We start from the raw sequence: 25,101 nt of genomic DNA, 5'->3' as shown, positions 1-25,101 counted from the left end.
GTGTCAATTCTTTTTTGCACGCATCATTAAACCACTCATGGTGAGCTGATTATTTTCTTATCAGTACGCCAAATATTTGATAATTAGAAAATAAGCTTAATTACTTTTAAGTGAATTTAATTATTAAAAATTTAAATTTTGATTTAATCAGAAAAACGAAGAAATCTAATAATCTTCGGTTTGTTTAATTAATTTTTTTTTTGTATGGAGGTAATTACACAAAACCGATAAAATTTGTTGAAAAAAATTGCTACTAATTTGCATCCGAATACTTTTTGGTATGGTCGAGAAATTTTCTTGAGGAAAAAGGTATGGTCGTGTCACCTTTTATTTTATATCGTTGACACATTAGAAAATATTGCAGAAATTAAATGCTAACTTTTAATTTTTTAACTTTTAATTTTTCGATACTTAGAAATGTGAAAAATTAACTTCTTTCGTGTAATTGAAAATATCTTTAATTAAAACTTAAAATATCTTTGACGCTTTTGTTTACAGCAGATATACATGCCTGATAGATAGCGTGTATAAATCTGTGTTTGTATGATATGCTACAAACACGAATGTAATATGCCACAAACCTTTTATATGGAATACTGCAAATATTATTTTGTAGGTTCGCCGAACATTTCCTTCGCTTAGAGGAGAACAACGTTAAACCAAACATCATGAAGATATTTTTCATCCTTCTACGTGAGAAATTCTTCAAAGTTTAATTTGATAAACATCAACTCATATTATATTTACTTATAGCTTCTGACTAATATTTCAAATTAATGTTATGGAATTAGACCTAAATAATGTTTTCAAAAAAAAGTTCTTCCTTTCCGTCTGAAATATTTCTTCAGCAGTAATATATTAAAAATTGATGAATTTATTATTCACCGCATGATATTTAAGTTGAAACCCTTTTTAAGTTACATTAATACATGCTTCCAACTCGTCACCGTATTTTTTGCATTGATAAACATTCGCTTTTATTTTGAAACAAACGCTTTCAGTTTCATTTGTTGAATTCGAGGAATTAGCAGAATTATTAAGTGCGCGTTGAATTCTATTTTAGTGTTGTATCTCGAAGATGCTCAGCTCAATAAATCGCATAGAAAAAATCACTTTGTCGGAAAATTAACTAATAATCACCAAGACTCTAAAAATCTGCAGTTGAATATTCATACACCTAAAAACGGTGTTAAAAAGTATTCAATATTAAAGAAAAATGGCAAAACTCTATATAACGTTCCCAAAAATCAAATATTTAGTCCTCAAATTAATGAACATTGGATGGATATTGGAGGCTTAAAGAGAGATATGCTAGTGTTCCCAGCACAAACTCTGGTTAGCCTTTACCAAAAACCTGTTTCAGACTTTGTTGGAGATCATAGAATATCATCAGCTGTTTTTTTTGACGATCCTCTAATGAAATCTTCACAAGCTCCTTATCACTTCCTAAACTCAGCAAAGTCTTCTTTTCCTACTTACAATTCACAGCAATATCTAGCCAATCAAGATCCAGATCTGATCAGTAAGTGTTTTATAATTTTAAGATATTTAATTAAGTTTATTTCATAGTCTTTAATAACTTGACTTCTTATAAGTTTTGAGTTAGTAGCTTTCACTTGCTAGCAAAATGTTTGAACATTAAAGAATCTTTTAAAGTCTGAAACTAATTGGTCTCTAGATCTATAAAATTGAAAATATTAAATCATCTAACAAGAATTTTGAAAAACATAAATATTTTTTGTGAAACATCGAGTCTTGTTGCTAACAACATCCTAGTTATCATCACTATTCACAATAAACTTACTAGCTATCAAACTAAATTAAAAGTTTTTAAAAGTAAATTAAAAACTTTTGTATATATTATAATTATCTTTTATGAATATAAGCTTAATTTATGGTTGATTGTGATTTCAAAATTTATACATTTTTAGTTATCTATTTGCATCCAATTTGTCACAATAGTTATTGTAAATATTTATACAACACTTTGGCTTCAAAGTCTTTGTAGCAGTTTGAAACTTTGTATCCTTGTTCATAAAGTTGTTTAAAGTTGTAGTGCATGGTCTCAGATGCCCGCTCAGACCAAAAATCAAATTTTTTTTGGATATAGTTCCAACATTAGCTCCTAAAATTGTTCTTTATGTTCTATTAGACAATGAATAGCTTTCTTTGGAGTGCTTCATTTTCTCTTTGTAATCTCCTTGAAGAGTATTTTTGAAACATGATTTTGTTACTGTATGTAACAATCTTTTTAATTTCATCTTTTAACTTTAAAATTTATTTGCACAACTTTTAAATGGAGCAGCAGAGAGTTAAACCTTTTTTTCTGGTGATCTAATCATTCCCAACGTTCTTAAAAGAAAAAATATACAAGTTATTACATTTACGGCTCTTTTCCAAAAGCCTAGCAGAGTGGAGAGAGTAAGATATAAATCCCTTAGGACTTTTGTTTTGTTTAGCAATTACATCATTTAACTTACTAATTTAGTAATCTTAAAATTCCTGTCAGGTGTTTGACAATATCAATTATACATAACATATATTTCCTTCTTTGAAACACTAGTTCTAAAAATGGGTTAAAGAAGCTGATTAAATTGCAAAATTAAGTATTAGTTTAATGTCAAAAGCATAAAACAAGTTCTTTTCCATTTTTGATCATTTTGAATTGTTTGTTGTGAGGTGTAGAGTTTTAGAAGCTGATTCAATTAACTTCTTTTAAGTGTGTTAAGAAAACATTTTTTCAAATGCAATAAAAAAAAGGAGTAATAATTGTTAATTCAAAAATAGATACATTTTTGTAAAAACAGTCATAAAGTTTTTTTTTTACACATATTATAAACAAGTATTTGAAAAGATTTTGTTTCAACACATTACTTTATTACTAAAAAATATCTTTCAGAACATTAAACATTTTCTATTTTAAAAACTAAATACGATAATCAATTGTATCCTTAACATTTGTTTAAAGCTGAAAATAAATTCTCTATTACATTTACTAAATTTATTTATTGTTTACTTATATTTTATTTGTTTAAATTTTATATATATTATTTGTTTATGTGGTATTTATTTTTATATTATTTATCAAAAATAGAAAAAAAAAACATTTCTAAACTTTTCTTTTTATTTGATATTTTTAGACCAAATGGAAATTAGTAACAACAACAGAATGCTTTATGATGATCCAATACCAGCGGAATACAAAGATATGCAAGGGTTGCAGGATTCTGAAGAAATGTTAGTGGGTATGTGAAGTTATTGTTTAATGTTTATTTTTCTACGTGCCCATTTTAGTTCTATATGTTTAGTATTTCTTTTAACTTGATGTTTAAAGGGAAAATTGTGAGCAATGCTCCCAAAGGAACAACACTCACGAAAACTAATAGTCAAATTTATCCATCGTTTCATCCATCAACCCAAATTGCTCCTTCTTATAATGAGAACAACAACTACCTTCATAGTTCTTTTAATAATGGACTTATAGAAAAGATCCTTGCACCACAATATAATTCTCAGTTTGGTTTGAAACAACAGGAAGAGGAGTTCAAAAGACCCACAAAGCAGTTTAAGCATGATATGCAAGATAATATGCTTTTAAAGCCTCAAAAAGAAATTAATTGTGACCCTGTGCAACTATCAGAAGTAGCAAATTGTACAAACTCTATTGATCCACTTTGCAAAGATGATGGTAAGCTAAAGATATTTATCATTCTTATTTATCCTATGGTTTATTTATAAATGTATTAAAGCATATATTTGTTTTATTTAAATGAAGATTATAATTATAACTAATTTAAAGGAAGATATCGGCTTTTGGTATGGCTAAATAAATAGTGAGGATTGTTTTCAATTATAGTATTTTCACAATATAAAAGATTTTAATACTATGCATACAGCTTACAAATAAATGTTGTTATTTTCATTAAACTAAACAACAATTTATTAGATTTAAGTTCGTTTCGTGCAAATGGCTTACATCAACATCAAACATATCGTAGAGTTCATCAGACGCCCCCACTGGAGTTAAACAATATGTTAAATAATGAGGCACAAAACTATTCTGAAGTGTTGGCTAACGCACCAAAACTTTCTTATTCTGACCCTCGTGATCGTCCTGGACAAGGTGAAAACATTGCAGTTCGATGTTCAGATGATGGATCAATATTATCTGCTAAAGAAGCAGTTTCTTACTGGTTTGTTTTTGGCTTATGTTCAATAATATGATTCAATATTCTAAATTTTCATAATAATTTTTTTATAATTGTAAAATAAAGTTATTGTTTACTTTTGCTTTTTTTTTTTAGGTATAACAAAGCTTGTAAAGATGAAAAATATGCTGCACATTTTTCACCAGAAATCACACAGTTTGCACAACTAGTCTGGAAAAATACTAACTTTATGGGGATGGGTAGAGCTACTAAAAAAAAAGGTGATCTTTTATGCACTTACATTGTTGCAAGATACTCACCTCAAGCAACTAAAGATGGATTTGCTGAAAATGTTCCCCAATTTGATAGCAGAAAGATTTGTGTTAACAGGTGTATCAAAGATGCTGATCATGTTTCAGGTTCTTCTTTTTTCAAATTTAACTTTTGTTTTCATACTATTATCACAATTTTAGAAAAATTTGTTAAAGGAAACTAAACTTTTGGATTGTTAAACTTATATTTACTAAGTTCATAGCTTTCTCTATTTAATTTAAATGGTTTTTTTTTTCAGTTTCTTTCAATAGTAATGAGCAGTCATCAAAAAATGGACCAGAAGAAAAGGAAAAGTTTTTAAATCATGAAGCTATATTTAATAAAATGAAGGATATCACAGAGGAAGATCGACAACGATTGCAAACAAGGAGTGAGGAAGAAGCAAATAAAGAAGACAAGAGTGAAGAACATTTAAATTATTTTGATCATGTTGTAAAATCTGCTAACAATATACAGCTAGAGCATGCACCAATAGGAGATGTCAATCAAGACTATTCTTCTTTTTCTTCTGAATATGCAAAATTAACTCCTGAAAAATTAACTGAAAGTTCCAAAGTTCCTGAAATCAATCCAGAGGTTCGACAATCTTCAAAATCAGCAGAGTATCCTCTGGTAATTCATAGTTCTGCAACAAAGCGAAATTCTGCAAAATCCACTGATAAAATTTTAGCAACTAGATCAAAAGAAGAAGAAGAAGACTTGGATCTGGAAGATGATGCTGCATCTTATAAAAAGCCTGGTAATAGTGAAAGTGTGTTAGATTTAAGTTCTCCAAAACCACATAAACACAAGGGTCCTCTACTAAGTAATCTTTCACATAGTTCTCTTATCAATGGGGATGATTCTGAACTCACACACCCTGAAAATGTAAATACTCACCACCAGAGTCCTTTGAAAGAGAGAGTTCATGAAATGGAAAGTGAAAGAGAAGATCAAGAGAAAGATGAATCTGATGTTGAACATGACAAGTATGTTGAAAAAATGCATCGTCATTATGAAAGAATTAAAGCTAAAAGTGATGAACAGAAAATACGAGATAGAAATCGTGGTGCTGCATTTATGGAGAGATTTTTAAGCTCAGATGTTGATGGTGGAAGCCCAAGTTTTGAGGCAACTGCATCTTTATGGAGAGAGCCATCTAAAAAGAAAAAGAGAAAAAGAAGAAAGAAGAAGTATGATGATGAAGATGATGACAATGATGCAGATGTAGTGCCAGAAAAAGATAATACAAATAATGATGATACTGCTGGTAAAGATGAAGATGCAACATCCAGAGTTTTTGGTAAGAAAGTAAAAAACTTAGCTGATTCAGAAATAAGTGATGAATATGATGCCTCAGGAAAACTAATTGCTAAAAGTGTAGATTCAGAGAGACCAAAAACTTCTCATTTTAAAAGCATTGAGTATAAAAATGAGCAAAGAACTCGACCCAAAGAAGAAGGTACTCTTGTTAATCCACATGCTCCAGATCAACTTTCATCAGACACAGAATTTAATCCTAAAGCTACAAATACAGAAGTTTCTAACATGAAAGGCAGTAGTAGCAAGCAAGATAACTCAAGCAATACTGCAGGTACTCATGGGAAAATGATGTTGTTAAACCAAATTAATAGAGAAAGTCCTGTGAACTATTTAGATAAACAAGAGCACATTTCTTCTAAAGATAGTTCAAACACAATTATAAGTTCAAGCATTGATCATAATGTTAAAAGTGAAAAACTTCTTAAGGAAAACACAAATAAAGATACTTCATTAAAGTTAGAACCACAGACTTCTTTAAAAGATAATTCTATCAAGAATATTTTTAAAACTGAAAAATTACAAACAGAACTAAAACCTCTGCCATTAATTTCTGCAGGAGCCATTAATAGTACAACTGCAGTTAATAATATTTCTTTAAGTTTATCTTTAGGAACTCAACCAAAAACAACCAATGCTGTTTACCATGGTCCTGAGAAAACCAGACCTATGATTCTTGAAAAATTTCCAATAAACAGTACTGAAAGAACAGAGCATATTAAACATTTAAAAATGAATTCTAATGATAAGATTGGTAAATCATCTGATCAGTCAATCATGATCTCTGATAAAACAGCTAAAACTGATAGCAGTAAGATTATTAGTTTGTCTAAAAAAGTTGAAAAACTGGGGTTGGCAGATCCTCCAAAAAAGGCACTGCATGATGAAATAAGTAATTATGAAAATTTTGATACAGAGCCAAAGTTTGAGAAGGGAAGTGATGCTGAGATACAATACAAAATTAATAAAAAAGTAAGCAAAGTGCAATCTTTAAATAATGATAAAGAAGAGAGTGAAGAAAATTCTCCAAATAAGTTGAAGACTGACTTTGTTAAAGTAAAGAATGAAATGAAACTTCAAACAAAAAAAAGCAAAAAAAAAGAAGACTTAAAAACCATAGCACATTTCGAAGATATCGGAGAAGAAAACAACAATCCTAAAAACAATGAAAACGCTGAAAGCAACTTAATTCAGTCTGATTCATCATTAGTTTTAGCAGAGAAGACACTTAATGAAATAAACAACACAATTGTAAAAAATGACATAGAAGCTAAAGCAGCATCAGTATTAAGAGAGTCCTCAGTAATGCCAGTGGCTTTTATTCATCCAGCTACTGCAGTTGAAGCTAAAATAGTTAATAGTGTTCCACAAGTTGTACATAAGTCTTTAGCAGAAAAACCAGGTTAGTTTTTTTCTATGATTTCTCTTCTATATTTTTTTATACTAAATAAATCAATATTAAATTCTATGCAATTTATATGTCTGTTAAAAAACAACAATAATAAAAAAAAAAAACAATTCAGAAAAGATTATTTTTTTGATATTAGATTTTATATTATTTAAACTGAAAAAAAATTTTATATTGGTATAAAAGCTTTATATCCTCTCTGTCCCAAAATACTGTTTAAATACAATTTCTCTATTTTTCTAGTCCCAAAGTACTATCCTGATTTCTTTAAAATTTCATAAAGAATTATAGAAAAAACATTAGGTAATTTAAAAAAATAAAATTAACTTGTGTGTGAATCACATGTGTATGTGAACTTGTGTAAGTGATTACATTTTTTTTCAAATAAAATAACAAAAAAGATTTCTTTAAAACATTCAATGACCCAGTTAATGCTTCTGGATCAACTTTTAGAACAACAAGGAACATTCCTTCATTCATTAAATATTGTAATCTTTCTTTTTACAACCTACCTTTCCACAATTTCTTGACACACATTTGATGATGAACTTTCTTGGGCTAACTTTAATAACATGCTGATGGTTTTAGTACAAACTTGAAATTTTTCCACTGTGTTTTTAATTGGTCCTCTTATTAACTTTGTCATAAGTTATTCTTTTCTCTCCCCTAGTCAATTCACGTTTCTCTTTCCATTTTTTGATATAATTTCCCTTTTTTGCACTCAAATTCAATATTTTAGCATAAAGGGAAAAATGTGTTTCTTTACATAAAGAATGTAGAAATAAGAATCGTCAAGATTTTCTAGTTTGGACTTTTTTAATTTGTAAATAACCTTTTTTTGTTTACATAAGAGTCTTTTAAATAAAGTTCTAAATCTTTTTGTATTCAAGGACCAAATTTAAAATTTGGAATATCCAAAACTTCTCAAAACGTCATATAATATAAAGTTACATATAAGATTTGAGATGCTTTATGATTTTTTTTCTTATTTTCAAGAAATGATGCCTTTAAACTTATTGGTATTTTTCTATATAGATATTATGGTTTTTATCAACAATACTCAAAATAACACCTTACAGCGATCTTTCACGCACACAGGGCCAGGGAGAGAATCAGAGGAAGAAGACCTTCCTGTATTCCAAGAAGTGACAGATACAAGAATACCAAATAATGAAGAGGCTGATATACATGAACTGTCGCGTACTGGTGAATTTTTATTTCTGAAATTTACTTTTCTCTTAAAACTTTTTCATTATGCTTCAAAAAGAATTTTTAAACTGTAAATTTATTTATAAAGTTATAAAACTATTTATAAAACTGAAGTAGACTAAACCAGTTTTGTTTATTGTTTAAAGGAAAAATTTGCACAACTTAATACAAGTAAAAAATGGGCTCTTTGCATAAAAACAGCCGTAACCTAGCTCACATCATTGATATGTTACTTTTTTTTTTCAGGAAAGATAAATTTACAATCCATAAAACAGCATTTAAAATAGTATTTACAATTTCATTATAATTAAGTCTAGTTAAAAGCTTTTTTTAAAGTTTTTTTTCATATACTGTTGATATTTTATTTCTTAAAGCTGGGATGAGACCAACCAGGCCAGTAAAAAGAACAGTTCCTGGTCTACGGATTTCTAAGCTTACAAATGATGGCTTAGTGGATTTGATGTTTCTTGAAAAAGCATCTCCAAAGACTAGTGATCCAGCTACACGACATGTATTGCAGACATTCTTTGATAGTGTTGGTTTAAAGTTAACAAATGCTGAGCCATCATCATCATACATTCAGCTGATCCCAACAAAAGGTTAAAAGGTCTTTTCACTTCCCAAAGATTTAGAATTTTCTCATTTTTCTTCTTTGTCAGTTTGAAATTTTTTAAGAAGTAATTGTTTCAGTTTTATTAATATTACATTAATGTTTTGCTGACTGCCTCATTAATTGCTTTGATTCTTAGACTTAGATGAATTTCGTAAAGAGATGGTTGAACAGCATAACAAATTTAGGAGTATTCATCAAGTAAAACCATTGCATCTGGATAAAAGTTTAAGTAAAGATGCTCAATCATATGCAGCTTATGTAGCAAAGCATAATTCCGTTGCTCATTCAGACCCAAAAGATAGACCCGATATAGGAGAAAGTGTAGCTGAAATGTGCACCAAAGAAGGAGTGCTTCCAACTGCAGAGCATATTGTTTCTAAATGGTTTGTAACTCTTTTAAAACCAAAACATTTTTTCATTACATCTAATCTTCAATTTTTTTTATTCCTAAAATTATATGTAAAATTATTTTTTTTAAGGTATTCTGAAATATGTAATCCTGGCTTTGATTTTAAGAATGTGTCTAAACAGCCTGGCACAGGGCATTTTACACAAATTATTTGGAAAGATACAGATAAACTTGGTGTAGGGCTAGCTGTTGCTAATCACCCTAATGGAGATTCCTGCTCATATGTTGTTGCCAGGTAACATTTTGTTGTTATGCTGTAACAAATATTTAGCCAATAAACTCAAAAAGCAATTCAAAGTTTGTGTTTTTTTAAATTACTTTTTTTTCATAATTACCCTACAAGTTACAAACACATGTGAAAGAAAGTAGTCTTTTCTTTTATTCTTTAGATATAAAAGCGCTGGTAACTATCTTGATAAAATCAGAGAAAATGTTTTGGAGGGATATTTTTCAAGAGAGAAATGTAACTCACTTGAATCTAATGTATTTAGTCGAAACATATTAGCACGGGCTTCTCATCAATCGCCTATATCAGGATCAGTGAGAACAATGAAAGGGTCAAAACATTCAATTAAAGTGAAGTTCAACAAAAAGAAGTTAGATGAAAAACAAAATGTTTCTGAAAATTTCATAGCCCAAGCTTTATTTATACCAATGCGGTACCAACAAAGTACTGAACTGAAACAATTAATTTTACCAAGTCTACAAACAAATCAGTTACCCGCACCTCCACCCCAAAAACTTACAATTTCTGGTCTTTCTAATAAGAATATTGAGATTGACTTTGAAGTACGCGAAGATGTTGATGAGGAACCTCAATCTAAAAGTAAAATTTTGAGGCATAGCAGAAATGATACTGTAAGTGATTTGAATAGAAAATCAGTGCTCTCTTCTGTTCTTCAAAATAATACTCAGATTTCTGCTGATAGAAATTATAAAAGAACAATTATTCAAAGAGGATTCAAAGAGGAGCCTAAATATAATGATCATGAATATAGCTCCAGAAAGTTGTACTTTAATGAAGAAAAAAGAGAAAAACGTTCTAATGAAAAAAATAAAAGCCTTGAGGTTGCAAAGAAACAAGAATTTATTTTTCCTGGCTTTGGTAATGAAGACGGTTCTTCTGCTTCCACTCCAGTTCATTCATTTATCATCAACAATCAAGGGAGTATTTTCCCAATTCAAACTCAAAATGTTCAAAAAATTGCACTGCAATCAACATTGAAAAAAGAAGCAGAAACTTCTCAACCATACCAAAATGTGGCACAAACTTTATTTACCCAACAACCTGTCCAGCAAACTACTAACTTGGTTACAAAACCATTATTCGTCTCACCAGATGTACCATTATCTCACAGTATAAATTACCAAGATTCACTGAAACTGGAGAATTATAATGGACATTTAGATAATAGCCACCTACAGTCCCAGTTAGTTAGGACTAGTGAAGGGGTTAGTTATAACTCTCCATTAAATAATAACGTTGTTTTGGACCAGCCGGCTGTATTAGGAATGCCTGTCATTGACCAACAAGTTCTACCTGCTTTGCATGAGTATAAAACTTTTAATGGAGAGGTTAATCAGACATTTATGGATAGTTCATCAGATCTTGTGCGCCAGAGACTTCTATTACCAAAATCAAATGAAACTTCAGAGGAAGATTTAGGTGTCCCTCTTTGTATGTTACCAGCAAAAGGCACTAAGGAAGCATTAGAAATAACTAGTAAAATATTTGGGAATCGTACCTTGCCACCTGCTATTATGAAAAAATGCAACAGTACTGTTTTATTGCATTTAAAATTATTTAACAACATTAAAAACCAATCTCCAACAAATATTAATGGTGCTAAAAAATTTATTGTTCCAAAATCCAGAATTTCTTATCGTCTAGAAAACTCTCACTTGAATAAGAAAGATGCAGAAAATGAAATAAACAAGTACTTTAAATCTAGACATTCAAACCAAACAAAACATTCAAACAGAGCAAAACACAAAAAACCTTTTGCTAGCACAAGTTCCAAAATCTCAAAAAAAGTCAAATTGAACCAAGCTAACAAGTTTAATTTTACAACTAAAAATATAAGAAAGAATTCCACTAAAAATGATTTGAATGCTTTTGTTGTTAAAGATGCTCAAAAACCTGCTCGTAATTTAAGCATAAAAAAGGAAAAAAATAATGATAATAGTGATTTAGAAAATTATTTAAGTAATATTGTTGTTAAGCTTCATGATTTAGATACTGATAAGATTCAGAATGTTGACAGTTATCAATCAAAAAAGTCAAATGTAAAAACTCAATCTCAGTTAGAGAAAAAGACAGATTCATCATTTAGTAATCTTAGCCACAAAAATGCAAATAGCAAGATGTTATCAATAAAACCTGAAAAATATGTTGTAGATAGTGGGCATAAGCGTTTATTACAAATCCAAGACAATGTAGACTCAAAGCAATATGTTTCTTCTTACAGTCCAATGTCTCATGAAATTGGTATGGAACAAATTCATGAAAACAATCATATTGATGAAGTTAATGTTAATTCTAACTCAGCATCATATTCTACCACAGAGTTGGAAGTAAATGATAAACCTTTTTCAACCAATAATCAGGAAGCATTAGTAAGTGATCATGATACCGAAGCATATAGTTTAAGTTCTAATAATGGACAGGAACAAGAAGTATTTACTAATGGTTTCAATACAAACTCCAATCAGCATGAGATTTCAGCTATTGTTAATGTAAAATCAAATGATGTTTCTGAAACAAATACTGATAGTATTCAAGACCCAGACCATTCTCAATTATCATCAAGTAAAGAAATAGATAATTTGAAAGCAAACGTTGATAGCAATGAATCTGTTCAATCTGTTACAGAAGATGATCCTGCATTATCAGCAAAGTATAAGGATGCAGAGAAGACTGGTAATGAGCCAAACATAACTCCATTGCAAACTTATAGTAAGGAATTAGAAAAGGAAGTACAAAGAATTCCAACTGAAGAAATCAAAGACAGCAACAGAGAAGCTAATGCTGTTGCAAATCATATAGCTACATCTTTTAACTGGGAAGACTTACAAGCTCCACTAACTAGTAGTAGTAAGTCAGTAAAAAATGGTGTTTTTAATGTACATGATACTGCACAAGACTCAAATATAGAAAGTCTGCATGACCATCTATATGATAACACCTTGGTTTTAGACAGAGATCAACGAAATGTAAGAAGTGGCAAAACAAAAATAGAAAATAGAATGCTTAACCAAGCGTTTAATGTTGATGCAAAAGAAAGTAAGTTTCAAAATTTTGAGGAACAAAAACCAGGAAAGTTCCTCTCTAGCAAAGAAAACAGTAAAGCCTATAAGTTTTTGCGTCATTTCAAAAATTATCAGCTGAAAAAATTAAAAGATGTTCATGAAAAACAATTATTAAAAGCAGAACTAAATAAAAAAATTGAAGAGAAAGAACTAAAAAAGTTTAGTGAAGATTTTTTAAAGGAGGCAAAAAAATTAATTAAAGAATCAAAAGATAAAAAGAAGCCAAAGTTCAGAAAATTTAATGACAAAAGTTTTTTAAAAACAAACCATAAAGAAATGGAATCCGACTCAACTTTTATGGATAAAGATCAACTAAAGTTGGTGCCTTCTAATAACAGCAGTAAAAAAGAATCAGAAAAGGATTTCCCAGAGGAAAAAGAAGTTGGAAGTTTTGAAAACAGATTAAAATTAATGCCTGATCATGCTAATCTGTTACTAGATGCTGATATTTCTTTGAGACCTCAGAGTATTATTTCGTTTTTTTCTATATCCTTTTTTTTTTTTTCTTTAAATTTTATGAATAATTAATTTAATAAATCTAATTACTATTATTTGATTTGATAGACCCATCTATTGTTGAACAATCTGCTTTGATGGCAATAAATCAATTTCGTGCTATTCATCTTGCTCCAAGATTACAACTAAGTGAAAAACTTTCTCAAGATGCTCAAATGTATGCTGATGAGTTAGTTCAAAGGCATGGTGGTGTATTAATCAGCTCTCCTATTCTTACTCGTCTTGACCAAGGAGAAAATTTAGCGATTGATTGTGACCCACATGATAAACTCATGTCTGGCTCTGAAGCAGTGGTGAAATGGTATAAATTATTTATATTAATTTTTTGATTTTTTGAGATGCAAGTTTTTTCCTATTTTCCTAAATGTTTTTGTATTGAAATTGCAAGATCATCACCATTACAACAAGTACAAGTTTTAAAAACTTATTTTAGGTATAAAGAGCTTTGTGAGAAAGGGTACAACTTCAATGAGGAACCTACTGCTGATCAAGCATTAGGTACTCTTCATTTTACTCAAATGGTTTGGCAGTCAACAAAGTTTTTTGGTGTTGGAATAGTTACTACAAAGAAAAATAAAATGACTTGCACTATCGTTGTGGCTCGATTTCATCCTCCAGGCAACATTCCTAGAAGGTTTAGAAAAAATGTGGTAGAGGGACTTTTTGATGGAAAAATTTGTGCATCTATAAAAAAAATAGATGATGATGGTGATTCTTTGCTAGAACACACTTCTTCATCTTCATCACAAGTTCAATCAGATCAATATGTTAATCACTTTCACCAACACAAGCCCCAAAAAATTAAATCCTCTCAAGAGGATGAAGAAATAAAACATGACAGCAATAAAGATAAAGAAAAATTGTTTGTTTTTGCAGCTGAAAAATTGAGTGCTGCTAATAAAACAAATAATGATTCAAGTGAAAATATTGATCAGGAATATTACAATGAGAAAAGTTCACTTAATGAAGATGAAAAAACAAACATGGAGTCTCAATTAGAAAGAGCAAAACAAAGTCATTTGGCACAGAAAGTTCTTCAACAAATAATTGAGAATGATGAACAGAAAAAAGTGTCAAAGTATTATTACACAGAGCCTATTTCTCATAAAGTAACTAGGAAGTACAAGCTTAAGGTCATTACTGGTGATCAACCACCAAATGAAGATAATGATTTAGGAGCTACCAGTTCTAATAACTATGATTCAAAAGAATTTTTAAGCCTTAGAGGGTTGATAGGAAAATCAAATATTTCTTTAGAAGCTCTTGAAGCTCCATCACACTTAAAAGGAAGCCCATTAGATGAGTTGGATGATGAGCCAAAGCTGAAATTTGTTCGTGGTAATGAAAAAATGGATGATAATGAGGATACAATTATTCCCAGTAACAGAGCTTTAAAAAGGGAAGACTTTTCCCTTAAAAATATCTCCGGAGATTCTGATGCTTCGGTATTACTTTGGAATAGAGATGAGGGAGGACACACTCATCCCTCACAAACATTTATACGGAGAAATGCCAGAACAAAGAACTTAAATCAATCTATTAAATTACCTTTCGACGATGAGGCTTGGGATGAGTCAAAGAAAAACAATAAAATGATCTATGACGAAAATGACCAACTAGAGAATCAAGAGCATGAAAAGTTAGGTTTTCATGAAGTTAGCAGTAATATTCAAAGTTTGTCTAAAAATTCTACTCATAGTGATGAATTTAAAGGAGAAGATCAATCTGCTCTCTTAAACAAATATCTTTCTTCTAATAAATTAAAACTGGACAATTTTAAAGCAATTCGCTTAGGAGACCATTTAATATTGCACACAATTGCTAATTCATCTTTAATTGAAAACTTAAACAGTAAAAAACCTTCATCCTCAAAAGAATTTGATCAATTTAATTTGTCAAGGGAAAAACCTTTGAGTACTGGAAACAAACAATTAAAAGTAAGTTTTGAAAAAGAAGGTGAAATTGAAAACCCTATCAATGAAGAAGGAAAACCAACAGAGAAAAAGCTTGATGTTCTGACTGAGCAGAATGAAAGTGAGAAAAAACCTGAAGATTTAGTTTATGAGTCTGCTCCTAAGCAGAAAGGTAGGAAAAAGTTGAACCATTTAGATTTAGCTCATTATGAACATGCACAAAATAAAAAGCCGGGCAATAATCCTGAAGAAATTGATCAACCTAAAGCAGAAGAAAATAATAATCTTGAAGGATCTAAGTCCTCAAGTGAATCAAGTAATACTGAACCTGAGGATCAGGAACAGCAAGTAAAGAAACCACCACCTCGTAAACCACCACCAGGTCTAAAGGGGCATGGAGAAGAAGAGCAAGCAGATGATAATAAACTAGTTGCTGGCAATGAAATGTTAAATAATGAAGAAAGCAAAAAACCATCAAAAAGACCAACTTTTGGGTTAGAGCCATATAAGCCAATAGCAAGTGCGTCACCAACTCCCCTTGTTATTTCCAGCCCAAGACCAATGACTAGTTCCTTAGACATAAATGCCAAATTAGTTCAAACATTGGGTCCATGGCCATCTATTAGTTTTTCTAGTTTTGGTAGTCCTGTTGTACTACATATTGGTGCTACAGGATTTTATGAAGGTATGTTTTAAATAATAACAAGTAATAATACTAGTAGTAATGATACTGATAATGATAACAATGTTGATAATAATAATGATAATAATAATAATAATAATAATAATAATAATAATAATAATAATAATAATAATAATAATAATAATAATAATAATAATAATAATAATAATAATAATAATAATAATAATAATAATAATAATAATAATAATAATAATAATAATAATAATAATAATAATGATGATAATAATAATAATAATAATAATAATAATAATAATAATAATAATAATAATAATAATAATAATAATAATAATAATAATAATAATAATAATAATAATAATAATAATAATAATAATGATAATAATAATTATAATGATAATAATAATGGTAATAATGAAAATAATAATAATGATCATGATGATGATAACAATGATGTTGATAATAAATTATAATAGTATGCTAAGTTTTTTACCCTTTTTCTTTGTTGTGTAATAGATGATTTAGCATTTTTGCGAATTGGGTTAAGTACACATAACAAACTTAGAAAAATACATGGTTCTCCACCAATGGAAATGGATCAAGAACTTACTGCTAAAGCTTATAGACATGCTGTTTCACTTACCAACCTTGGATATTTGAAGCATGAGTCTTTAAGACAAAATCCTACCTTAGAGTTAATACCTGGCGTTTTCTCAACCATGGGAGAAAACTTGTTTTTAGGCTGTTATGATGGTGAATATGATATATCTGCAGAGGAAGCTGTTATAAGATGGTATAAGATTAAATTATTTTTTCAATTTTATGCCTTTTTAAAATTCTAACAATAATTGTTTTTGTTAAATTTCATATTAAATATATAGGTATGGAGAAGTGTGCTCTCCTGGCCATTGTTTCAACAAGACTTCCCAGTGTTCTGGAACCGGACATTTTTCTCAAGTTGTTTGGGCCTCTAGCGTTAGACTTGGTATGGCAAAAGCAACACGTATGCAAAATGGTCTAAGATGTACATACATAGTTGCAAAGTACTTTCCTGAAGGCAATAATCACATGTTTTATAACGAAAATGTTCTAAAAGGAAACTTTAATGAAAAAGAAACATGCCATGACGTTATAGAGGCTTTGGTGACCTTTGAAACCAGAAATATTGATAAAGCAAATATGGTGGCACAAGAGAAAAACTTGGCAAGATTGGAATTTTTAAAGTCTTTAAAGGTATATTTTTTAAAAGTACTTAACATTATAACATTAAAATCTCAAAAACCTGGTTTACTTGACTTAACATTGTTTTTATAACATTGATAAATTCAAACTATTAATGACCTATCTAATCATCAAAAATCTAACAATACATGCACTATCTTTAAATTTTATTTAAGGATGCAGAAAAGCAAGTAACAGAAAATATAAATAAAGAATTAACCACAAGCAATCTTAAGCTACATAATTCCAGTGGTTGCTGTGGACTAATAGTAAATAATCTCGATAAAATGAAGCAAAGTTTACCTGTAAATGCAGGTGGATCTGCAAATGGAATAAATCATGTTCATAAGATCTCTCAAGATCGTTTGGATTTAGAAGAGTTCAAGGGTACAAGTAATCAAATAACCCAATCAATACCTAGTTCAAGAAAAGTTGAGCTCATGTCTCTAAAAAAGATTAGAAATGGCAGTTTGCTTGATTTAATCAAAGATCAAAAGTATAAAATGCTTAACTCTACTGTTTTGGCTGCACCAGTAGCTAACAGCGAAGAGTATAAAAATCCCATTAAAGCAGCAAAGAGTTCTTATGAAAACTCTTTCTTGACTGCCAGAGATCCTAATCTTGTATTAAACAACATATCTCAAAATACTGATGATGAATTGGAAGCAAATGGCATTACCAAGAGTGTTAATGGATTAAACAGAGATGGAAATTTTGTTCCGGATTCTTATTCAAGTCCTCCTGAAATTGATGATTTGGACTTGACTGCTATTAGAAATAAGTTAGATTCTGAAAAACAAGCAAAAGAACCTTTAGATCATGGCAAGAAACTATTTTTAAAGCAGTCAGAAAATGAAAGTAAATCAGATAAAATAAAACAATCTCAAAATAATGCTGATATTGAAATGTTGCTTCAGGATCGAAAAAAAGTTAAAAAGCTTCCAAAAGTAAATACTAGAGTGGAGGGTGGTCCAAATGATCCAAATAGCCGTGTTGATGAAGAAAAGTTAAATTTACGACCACCATCTCAGAGAAAACACACTCGCCTAGAATCAAGTAATTTTCCTACTATTCGAAAAACTCAAAAACATGTTTCCAAACAAAAGCCAATGGTTGCCACTGATTCAGTAGAAGATTCAGGTGATCTTGAATTATCTGGAGATGACAAACCAAAAAAAGAAGATTTTCAGGATAAATTTAAAAAGTTGTCAACTCAAAAATTGCCTGAAGTAAATATTAATGTTCCTGGAGGACCAAATGATCCTGCTGCAAAATTGGAAGATATGGATAATAAAAAGGGATCTGATACATCAGAAGAATTAAAATCAAATTCTAAACCACTTAAATCTGGAAATAACGCCAAAGATGTTTACAAAAACAGAAAAAGTAATGAAAAAAAACCTACGTCAGTTTTAAATTTTAAAGATCAACTTCAGAGTTCCTTAAAAATGGCTAATTTAGAAAATGATTCGCAAATAGATTCATTGACTCAAGATTTAGCTGGAGACATGCATCATGAATTTGAATCATCAACTGATGTGACCAGTGGGATAATTTTGCATAGATTGAAAAATCCAAGGGAAAGTTATCATTTAATGGCAAATGGAATTAAATCTGAAAATGTTCTTCAGCGACCTTTAAAATCTGTATACTTGCAGTCTAAACTTGAGAGTGAGACTCATGATTCTACTAGTAACTTAAAACTAAATGGTGAAGAAAATAGCTTGAATCAAAGAAAACCTGATTTTGTTAATGATATAAACATTGCAAATATCAATCATCAGTCAGAGGAGGATAGGTTTAACTTAGATTCTGATGATCTGTCTTCCTCACCTGCTATATCTGTAAAAGTGGAGTGTAAGATTAGTTCTGAGAATCCAGATCAAGCAGCACCTTATTTATTATCAACAAAATGTGGAAGTGAAAATGAAAAAGCTTTTCATGGAGCAATATCAGGTGATGTTTCATGTAAGTATCTTTTTATGTTTAAATTTTCATCCTAGTATCATTACGTGTGCTTTTCAGCAGGGTTTGAGGCCCTGTTCAGTCTGATGAACATAATTAATCTTTAAAAAATTTTAAATTCAAGTATTTCAGTTGTCAGCATTAAATGCCCACAATGCATACAGACACGCACACAATGCGCCATCATTAGTTTTAAATGAAAGAATGTCGAAAGAGGCAGCCGAATATGCCAAAGAAATTGCTGAAGCTGCTTCTTTGCGTCATTCCAATACAGAAGACGGAGAAAATATTGCTACTGTTTGCCGGAGTAAAGATGAACTCATGACAGGACAGGAAGCTTCTACAATCTGGTAAAGTATTTAAACTTTTATTAAATGATTTTTCAACTGTTTCATAATTACATAATTACCTAGATAATTACGTAATTATCTACATAATTGCGTAATTATCTACATAATTACGTAATTACCTAGATAATTACATAATTACCTACATAATACATAAATTCATAATTATCTCACATTGAACAAGGAGTGGAACTTTCATTTTTTTAGGTATAGAGAAGTGTGTGACCCTGGTTATGACTTTTCTTCTGCGCTACCAGGGAAAGCTGGTCATTTTACTCAAGTTGTATGGAAAAACTCACGACAGTTTGGAATAGGCCGTGCTTCAAAATTTCACAATGGGTTGTTATGTACATACGTTGTAGCAAGATATCGTCCTGCAGGAAATTTTATTGGTGAATTTGCTGCTAATGTTTTGCAAGGTCATTTTCGGTCACCACGTGAATGTTTAAATTTGGCTCGAAAGAGGTCTGGTATTGGTTTTCCAAGATCCAATACCAAAGAAAATAATAGGAGTAAGCGGTCCAAAGTTCTTAAACCTAAAATTAGCCTTCCAGCTTCGCTTTCAAGTTATTCAATTATGCCGATGTCCATAAGAGATCACAAGCAATTTAAAAAATTACCATATACCTCTCAAAATGGAACAGTTTTAAAAGTTGAACGTTTTGAGCTCAAAAACTATAAAGCAAATAAAACAAAAAGTAAAATAAAAAAAACAGTGGCTCCTTTTGAGCAAGTTTCTCATTTTCATAGCAAACAGTTTAGTTCTGAAAATCCTTTTAACGTTCATTATGGCCTATCGTCTAATAAGAGAGGAGAAATCTCATCTAAAGACGACTTTGTTCTCTTCAGCGTAAAAAGTAAAGAAGAAAGTACAGAACCGTTATCACAGATTCAGTTGGAATACATACCGGATCAAACCCTAAATCAGCAATTGCCAAATGTAGAATCAAATGATTACAGCTCTCTTATATCTGAAGATTATATCGTACCTAGTATTAAAAAAGAGAAATCAGCTTTTAAAGACACAAAGAACGTAAGTTATGAGGAGAATGATGTCTATAATAGAGAAAAAACTCATTCAAGCATCTTACAAAACTCTAAAATTGATGCAAAAAACGAATTTCAAAACGAAAATCACCTGTTAGATATGTTTTTAAATCCATATAAAGGTAAGAATGTGCAGTTCTCCACAAAACTGACAGAAAGAGAAAAAGCGCTGCGCAATCGTCTTCTTAAAAAGAAAAGCAGTTACGAAGTATCTGCAGGTAGTAGATCTCCTCTAAATAAGAAAAAAGAAACAGGAAGCGAAACTCGAAGACAAACGTTTGCAGTTTCACCAAAGGTTTTAAGTTTGACACCAAACTCTGACGACGTGAAAATTGTTCCAAGTTATGTTGCTATTCTTTTACCGACTAGTATTTCAGCAAATGAAGTATCCGGAATGTCGAAAAAGTCAGAAAACAAACTGGAAGATACCCAGATAGAAAGCAGTTTGCAAACCGCTCTGGATGGTGGCTCTTCGTCAGACAGTGAAGTATCAGGTTACTTAAGCTGCTAAATATTGTTGAGATTGCTTTCTTTTTTTTCTTTTTTTTGAAACAGAAGAATTTTTTTAGACGCAACTTACGGCTTTTAAATTTTTTTTTAGAGTTTGAATTGTCGACTCTAAGTCTTCATAACCTCTACCGAAGTCTTCACGAATCTCCTCCGCTCACTCTCGATAAGAAGCTTACATCGGAAGCCAAAGAAAGAGCTGAATTCATTGCAGGTGACATAATTGCTACAGCAATTTTTAGTTGAATAATTTTTAGAAAAAACGCTCTGAATAAAATTTAGAAAGTTAAATTCATCTGCTCTTACTTTAGGAAAAGGTATATTTCCTAAGTATGAACCTCCGGCCTTAGCTGACGAAAATATTGCCGAGGTTTGTAAAGGTGCAGACGTAGGAGAGTTACTTACAGGAACAGATGCAACCATGCTTTGGTAATTTCATAAACAGAACAAAAAAAACAAAATTTTGTTCTGTTTTTTTTTTATTTTGAGTGTTTTAAGTATTTATTTACTCAATGGATTTTTTTTTAAGGGTATAACTTTTTAACAAACTTAGGTATGATACTGTCTGCTCTCCGTCTTATATTTTTGGAGTCGATTGGGTGCAAGAAAAAGCCACTCCATTCACGCAGGTGGTATGGAAAGATACAACTCGCCTGGGTGTTGCTCGATCTACTTTTTATAGAGACAATAAGAAATGTAGTGTCGTTGTTGCAAAGTATTTCCCGTCAAAAAACAAAACTGCTGTCGTATCGAATGTAGTACGAGGTGACTACGATGCTAAATCCTATTGCGACGGTTTGGGAGCTGTTTACGCTTCATCCCCTGAGGAGGAGCAAAGCAATAATCTTGTTAAAACAGTTTTACCGAAACGCCTAGTTACGCAAGATATACAAGGTAAACTGTCTTTCAAAAATTTAAACTTCATTTTTTTGCTTTCTTTGAACGTGAAGTTAATTTTTTTTTTTTTTTTTTTAATTTTTTTTTGTTAACATATTTTTAATTTTTATTTTAGATTTTAGACAAGAGGCTTTAAATTTGCACAATAAATTTCGAGCCGTTCACGGAGCACCTGCTATAAAACTTGATGAGGATTTATGTATAGAAGCGGAAATGTATGCTTCCAAACTTTCTACTGAAGGTACTTTAAGGCGTAGCAATAGCAACGACGGAGAAAATTTTGCCAAAAGTTGCTCTCAAAACAGAATACCAATGACTGGAGACGAAGTTGTTAGAAAATGGTATCATATTAATAAATTTTGATCTAATCATTATAATCATCTTTTATTTCATTTTATTCAATGTTCTTTTTAAAAACGTTTTTAGGTACAATGAAATCTGTAGTCCCGGCTACAGCTTTGCTCAGGATTCGCCAAAATCTGGTACCGAATCTTTTTCCCAGATGGTATGGAAAGAAACTTCTAAAATGGGAATTGGGAAAGCAATTTCTGAGGAAGATGGATTGTTTTGTACTTATGTAGTGAGTAGGTACTACAGACGTGGCAACATACCTGTTCAATTTAAAGAAAATGTTGTGAAAGGACAATTTGACTTCGGTTATTGTGAGTCGTTAGGGAAATCTCGTCAGAAAGTGAAAAGGCGCGATAAATTTGACAGTTGGAAGCGCACAATGGACAATAATGCCATGCGCCGTCGGCAACATTTTAAGCGCTCTCATCGACGATATAGAGAAATGAAATATCCAGATAGAAAAGTTTTTTTTACAAAAGATAAACAAGGAAAACCTGAAAACCTAATGAAACATAATATAACGGATTCTTGAGATTTCCAGATTAGATATAGGGTTTTCTCGGATATTATGTGATGCATTTAACCTTTGAAAACTGATAATATAAGTTGTTCTGTTAGTTTTTGTCCTTGCATCTGTAACGTTTTGTCTGTCTATGTAACGTTTTTGTCTTTATAATTTCGTCTCTAGTATTTTTTTTTTTAAATCTTGTAATCCTGACACTATTTATGAACAATATTTATGACAAATATTTATGAATAATATGTATATATGAATTTAATATGACTAGAAAATTTAACTCTTGGTAACTTTTCATGTTTTCGTTGTTGGGAATGTTCATGTTTTCGTTGTTGGGTAATTTTCATGCTTTCGTTGTTGGGTAAAGCAATTACAAGATATTTTGAGCTGGTTAAATCAAAAAATCTAGTTTTTAACTCACATTTTTCTATTACTTAAAAGTTATAACTTGTGTTCTATGTTTAGACATGCTCTATGTTTAGCCTGTGTTCTATGTTTATCCTGTGTTCTATGTTTAGACTTAGTTTTTTAGACTGCTACTTTCCTAACCATTTGCTCTGATGTTAAAAAAGCAAAATGTCGAGTAAAAACTTAAAAATGTCGAGTAAAAACTTAAAAACGGCTGAATGATCAAATCGCGCAAGGGAGTGAATGAGAAAACCCGGAGTTAAGAAATACAATCAAATTAATTCAGATTTTCCTGAGCATTTACATACATTGCAACTAATTTAGTTTTAAAGTTTTAACTACCTGGTGATCTAAATACTGCACGGTTCCCTAATGTTATAAGAGTCCATTTTTCATTCCTCGGTGTGGAAGATCCCGGTAAAATTGATTTTAGATCATTTGAAAAAAATCAAACAACTTTTTGCCGAACGAAGTGTATTTATTAATTACAATTTAATTTGAATTGGGCAATGTAAACTGGGCTTGCTTAATCAAAATTTTATATGCTTAAAATCAATGCTGCATGTTTACGATAATATTTGTGCACTTTGAGGTTTTCTTTTAAGAGATTTTTTCTCTTCCATCCCGTTTTATGATTACCATTCGGCAACTATAAAGGATAAAAGTTTTGTTTGGAATTTTGACGCTTGTTTATTAATTAGTAAGTTACGTTCACTTACATTTATAAGAGATTTGTTTGTCCAATTTGTTAGTCTAATTTTTTAATCCACCTTCTAGTTTTATGGTCGGCAGACCAAAACACATGTCGAAAACGGCAACTTTATTGAAGAGACTCAAAAACGAAATAAACGAATAGTAAAGGGCAAGTTGATAATTAAGTTTTTAAAGTAACACTTGTATGTTTCGTTGGTTTAAAAATTCGCATTGCTGTTATATATTGACGAAAGTTAGATAAATTACAATAATGATTAAAAAATATCAGTTTTTTATTTTTGTACTTTAGTCTGCCTACCCTATAACTTTTAATTAAATAACTAAACAAGCGTAAGTTTGTAATGCACCCACAGTTAATTGTAGGCTAATAAATGTTTTGATTTTTAGCGCTGGAATAGTTTTGTTTAACCAATTACTGTGTTTATCTGTGTTTCACTGTGCCCACTTTTCCCTAAGTACTTATTCTCAAGGGTGTTGATGTTTTACTTCTTGGATATGTTTACAGTGCTTGTGTTTCCAATCATTTGGGAGTTTTATCACGTGACTTTTTATTACGGAAAAAAACGTTTTTTGTTTCTGAAAAATTTCGTTTTTAAAAAAACATCAAAAATTTTTTTGGCTTTTTTAAGTTTTCGGTGCCAAAAATTTAACGACTTGAAGGAAATATTTCTTATAAGTTCAAGGTATTGAAAACTTTACAACAGCCATATATTTGGTTTTCAACGATTCCTCTGTAACAACTAAATTTGTTACAGAGGAATCGTTGAAACCATCTTCAAAACAATATTCTTAGGCATTGCAATCCATTTAAAATAAAAGAGTTTTTTCCTGCAATTATTTAGTTTGATAAAACCTTAATGAATGGCCTGCCTCTCCTATTTTGATTTAAAAAACAATATCAATTTTTAATTTATACTTTTAGTTGCTGCGCTTAAAACAGCTGTTTAAAATTAAGTGTTATTTAAGCATAATTAAGTGTTATTTAAGCATAATTAGTGAAGCAGGGAATTGGCTTAGTTGACTCATTGGTCTTATGGATATTTTCCTCTTTCACATGTAAATAAAAAGAAATAATATTTTTTAAGCTCATTTTTACTTTTCCACGAAAAAAATTTAAAACATAATCCTTGTCAAAAAAGCATCCAGCAACGTACTTCAAAAAAAGAATTACGAGTTTTTTTTGTTTCCGAATTTGTTTAAGAATCTCGGGGATTCAAACACAATTTTGATTTTTTTTTCCAATCAAAGAATTTTTTTATGTGAAAACTAGCCTTAAAAGGAAAGCGAAAGTACAGACAGAAAAGTATTCGGC

General features: G+C 30.4%; 1 protein-coding gene across 1 annotated transcript; it reads left to right on the top strand.

Annotated features, from left to right (window-relative positions):
• The first annotated feature begins 28 nt into the window (after positions 1-28).
• Positions 29-22,954, top strand: LOC145187436 (uncharacterized). The gene is made up of 25 exons (XM_080063832.2): positions 29-309; positions 617-693; positions 1,064-1,522; positions 3,141-3,245; positions 3,335-3,688; positions 3,947-4,193; positions 4,305-4,567; positions 4,720-7,182; positions 8,224-8,394; positions 8,772-8,996; positions 9,147-9,393; positions 9,490-9,654; positions 9,809-13,194; positions 13,293-13,545; positions 13,678-15,842; positions 16,332-16,608; positions 16,697-17,048; positions 17,213-19,004; positions 19,126-19,351; positions 19,556-20,889; positions 20,997-21,116; positions 21,214-21,331; positions 21,456-21,796; positions 21,915-22,140; positions 22,226-22,954. The coding sequence occupies exons 2-25, from the start codon at positions 669-671 to the stop codon at positions 22,680-22,682; spliced, it is 15,771 nt and encodes a 5,256-aa protein (XP_079919958.2). The 5' UTR covers positions 29-309; positions 617-668; the 3' UTR covers positions 22,683-22,954.
• The last annotated feature ends 2,147 nt before the right edge of the window (positions 22,955-25,101 follow it).

This window comes from Hydra viridissima, unplaced genomic scaffold (genome assembly GCF_058129835.1).
Source record: "Hydra viridissima isolate aposymbiotic clone 2 unplaced genomic scaffold, HvirCarnegie_v1 scaffold_1, whole genome shotgun sequence".
In the NCBI taxonomy this organism is placed as follows: domain Eukaryota; kingdom Metazoa; phylum Cnidaria; class Hydrozoa; order Anthoathecata; family Hydridae; genus Hydra; species Hydra viridissima.
This window is presented reverse-complemented; position numbering and strand designations above follow the sequence as displayed.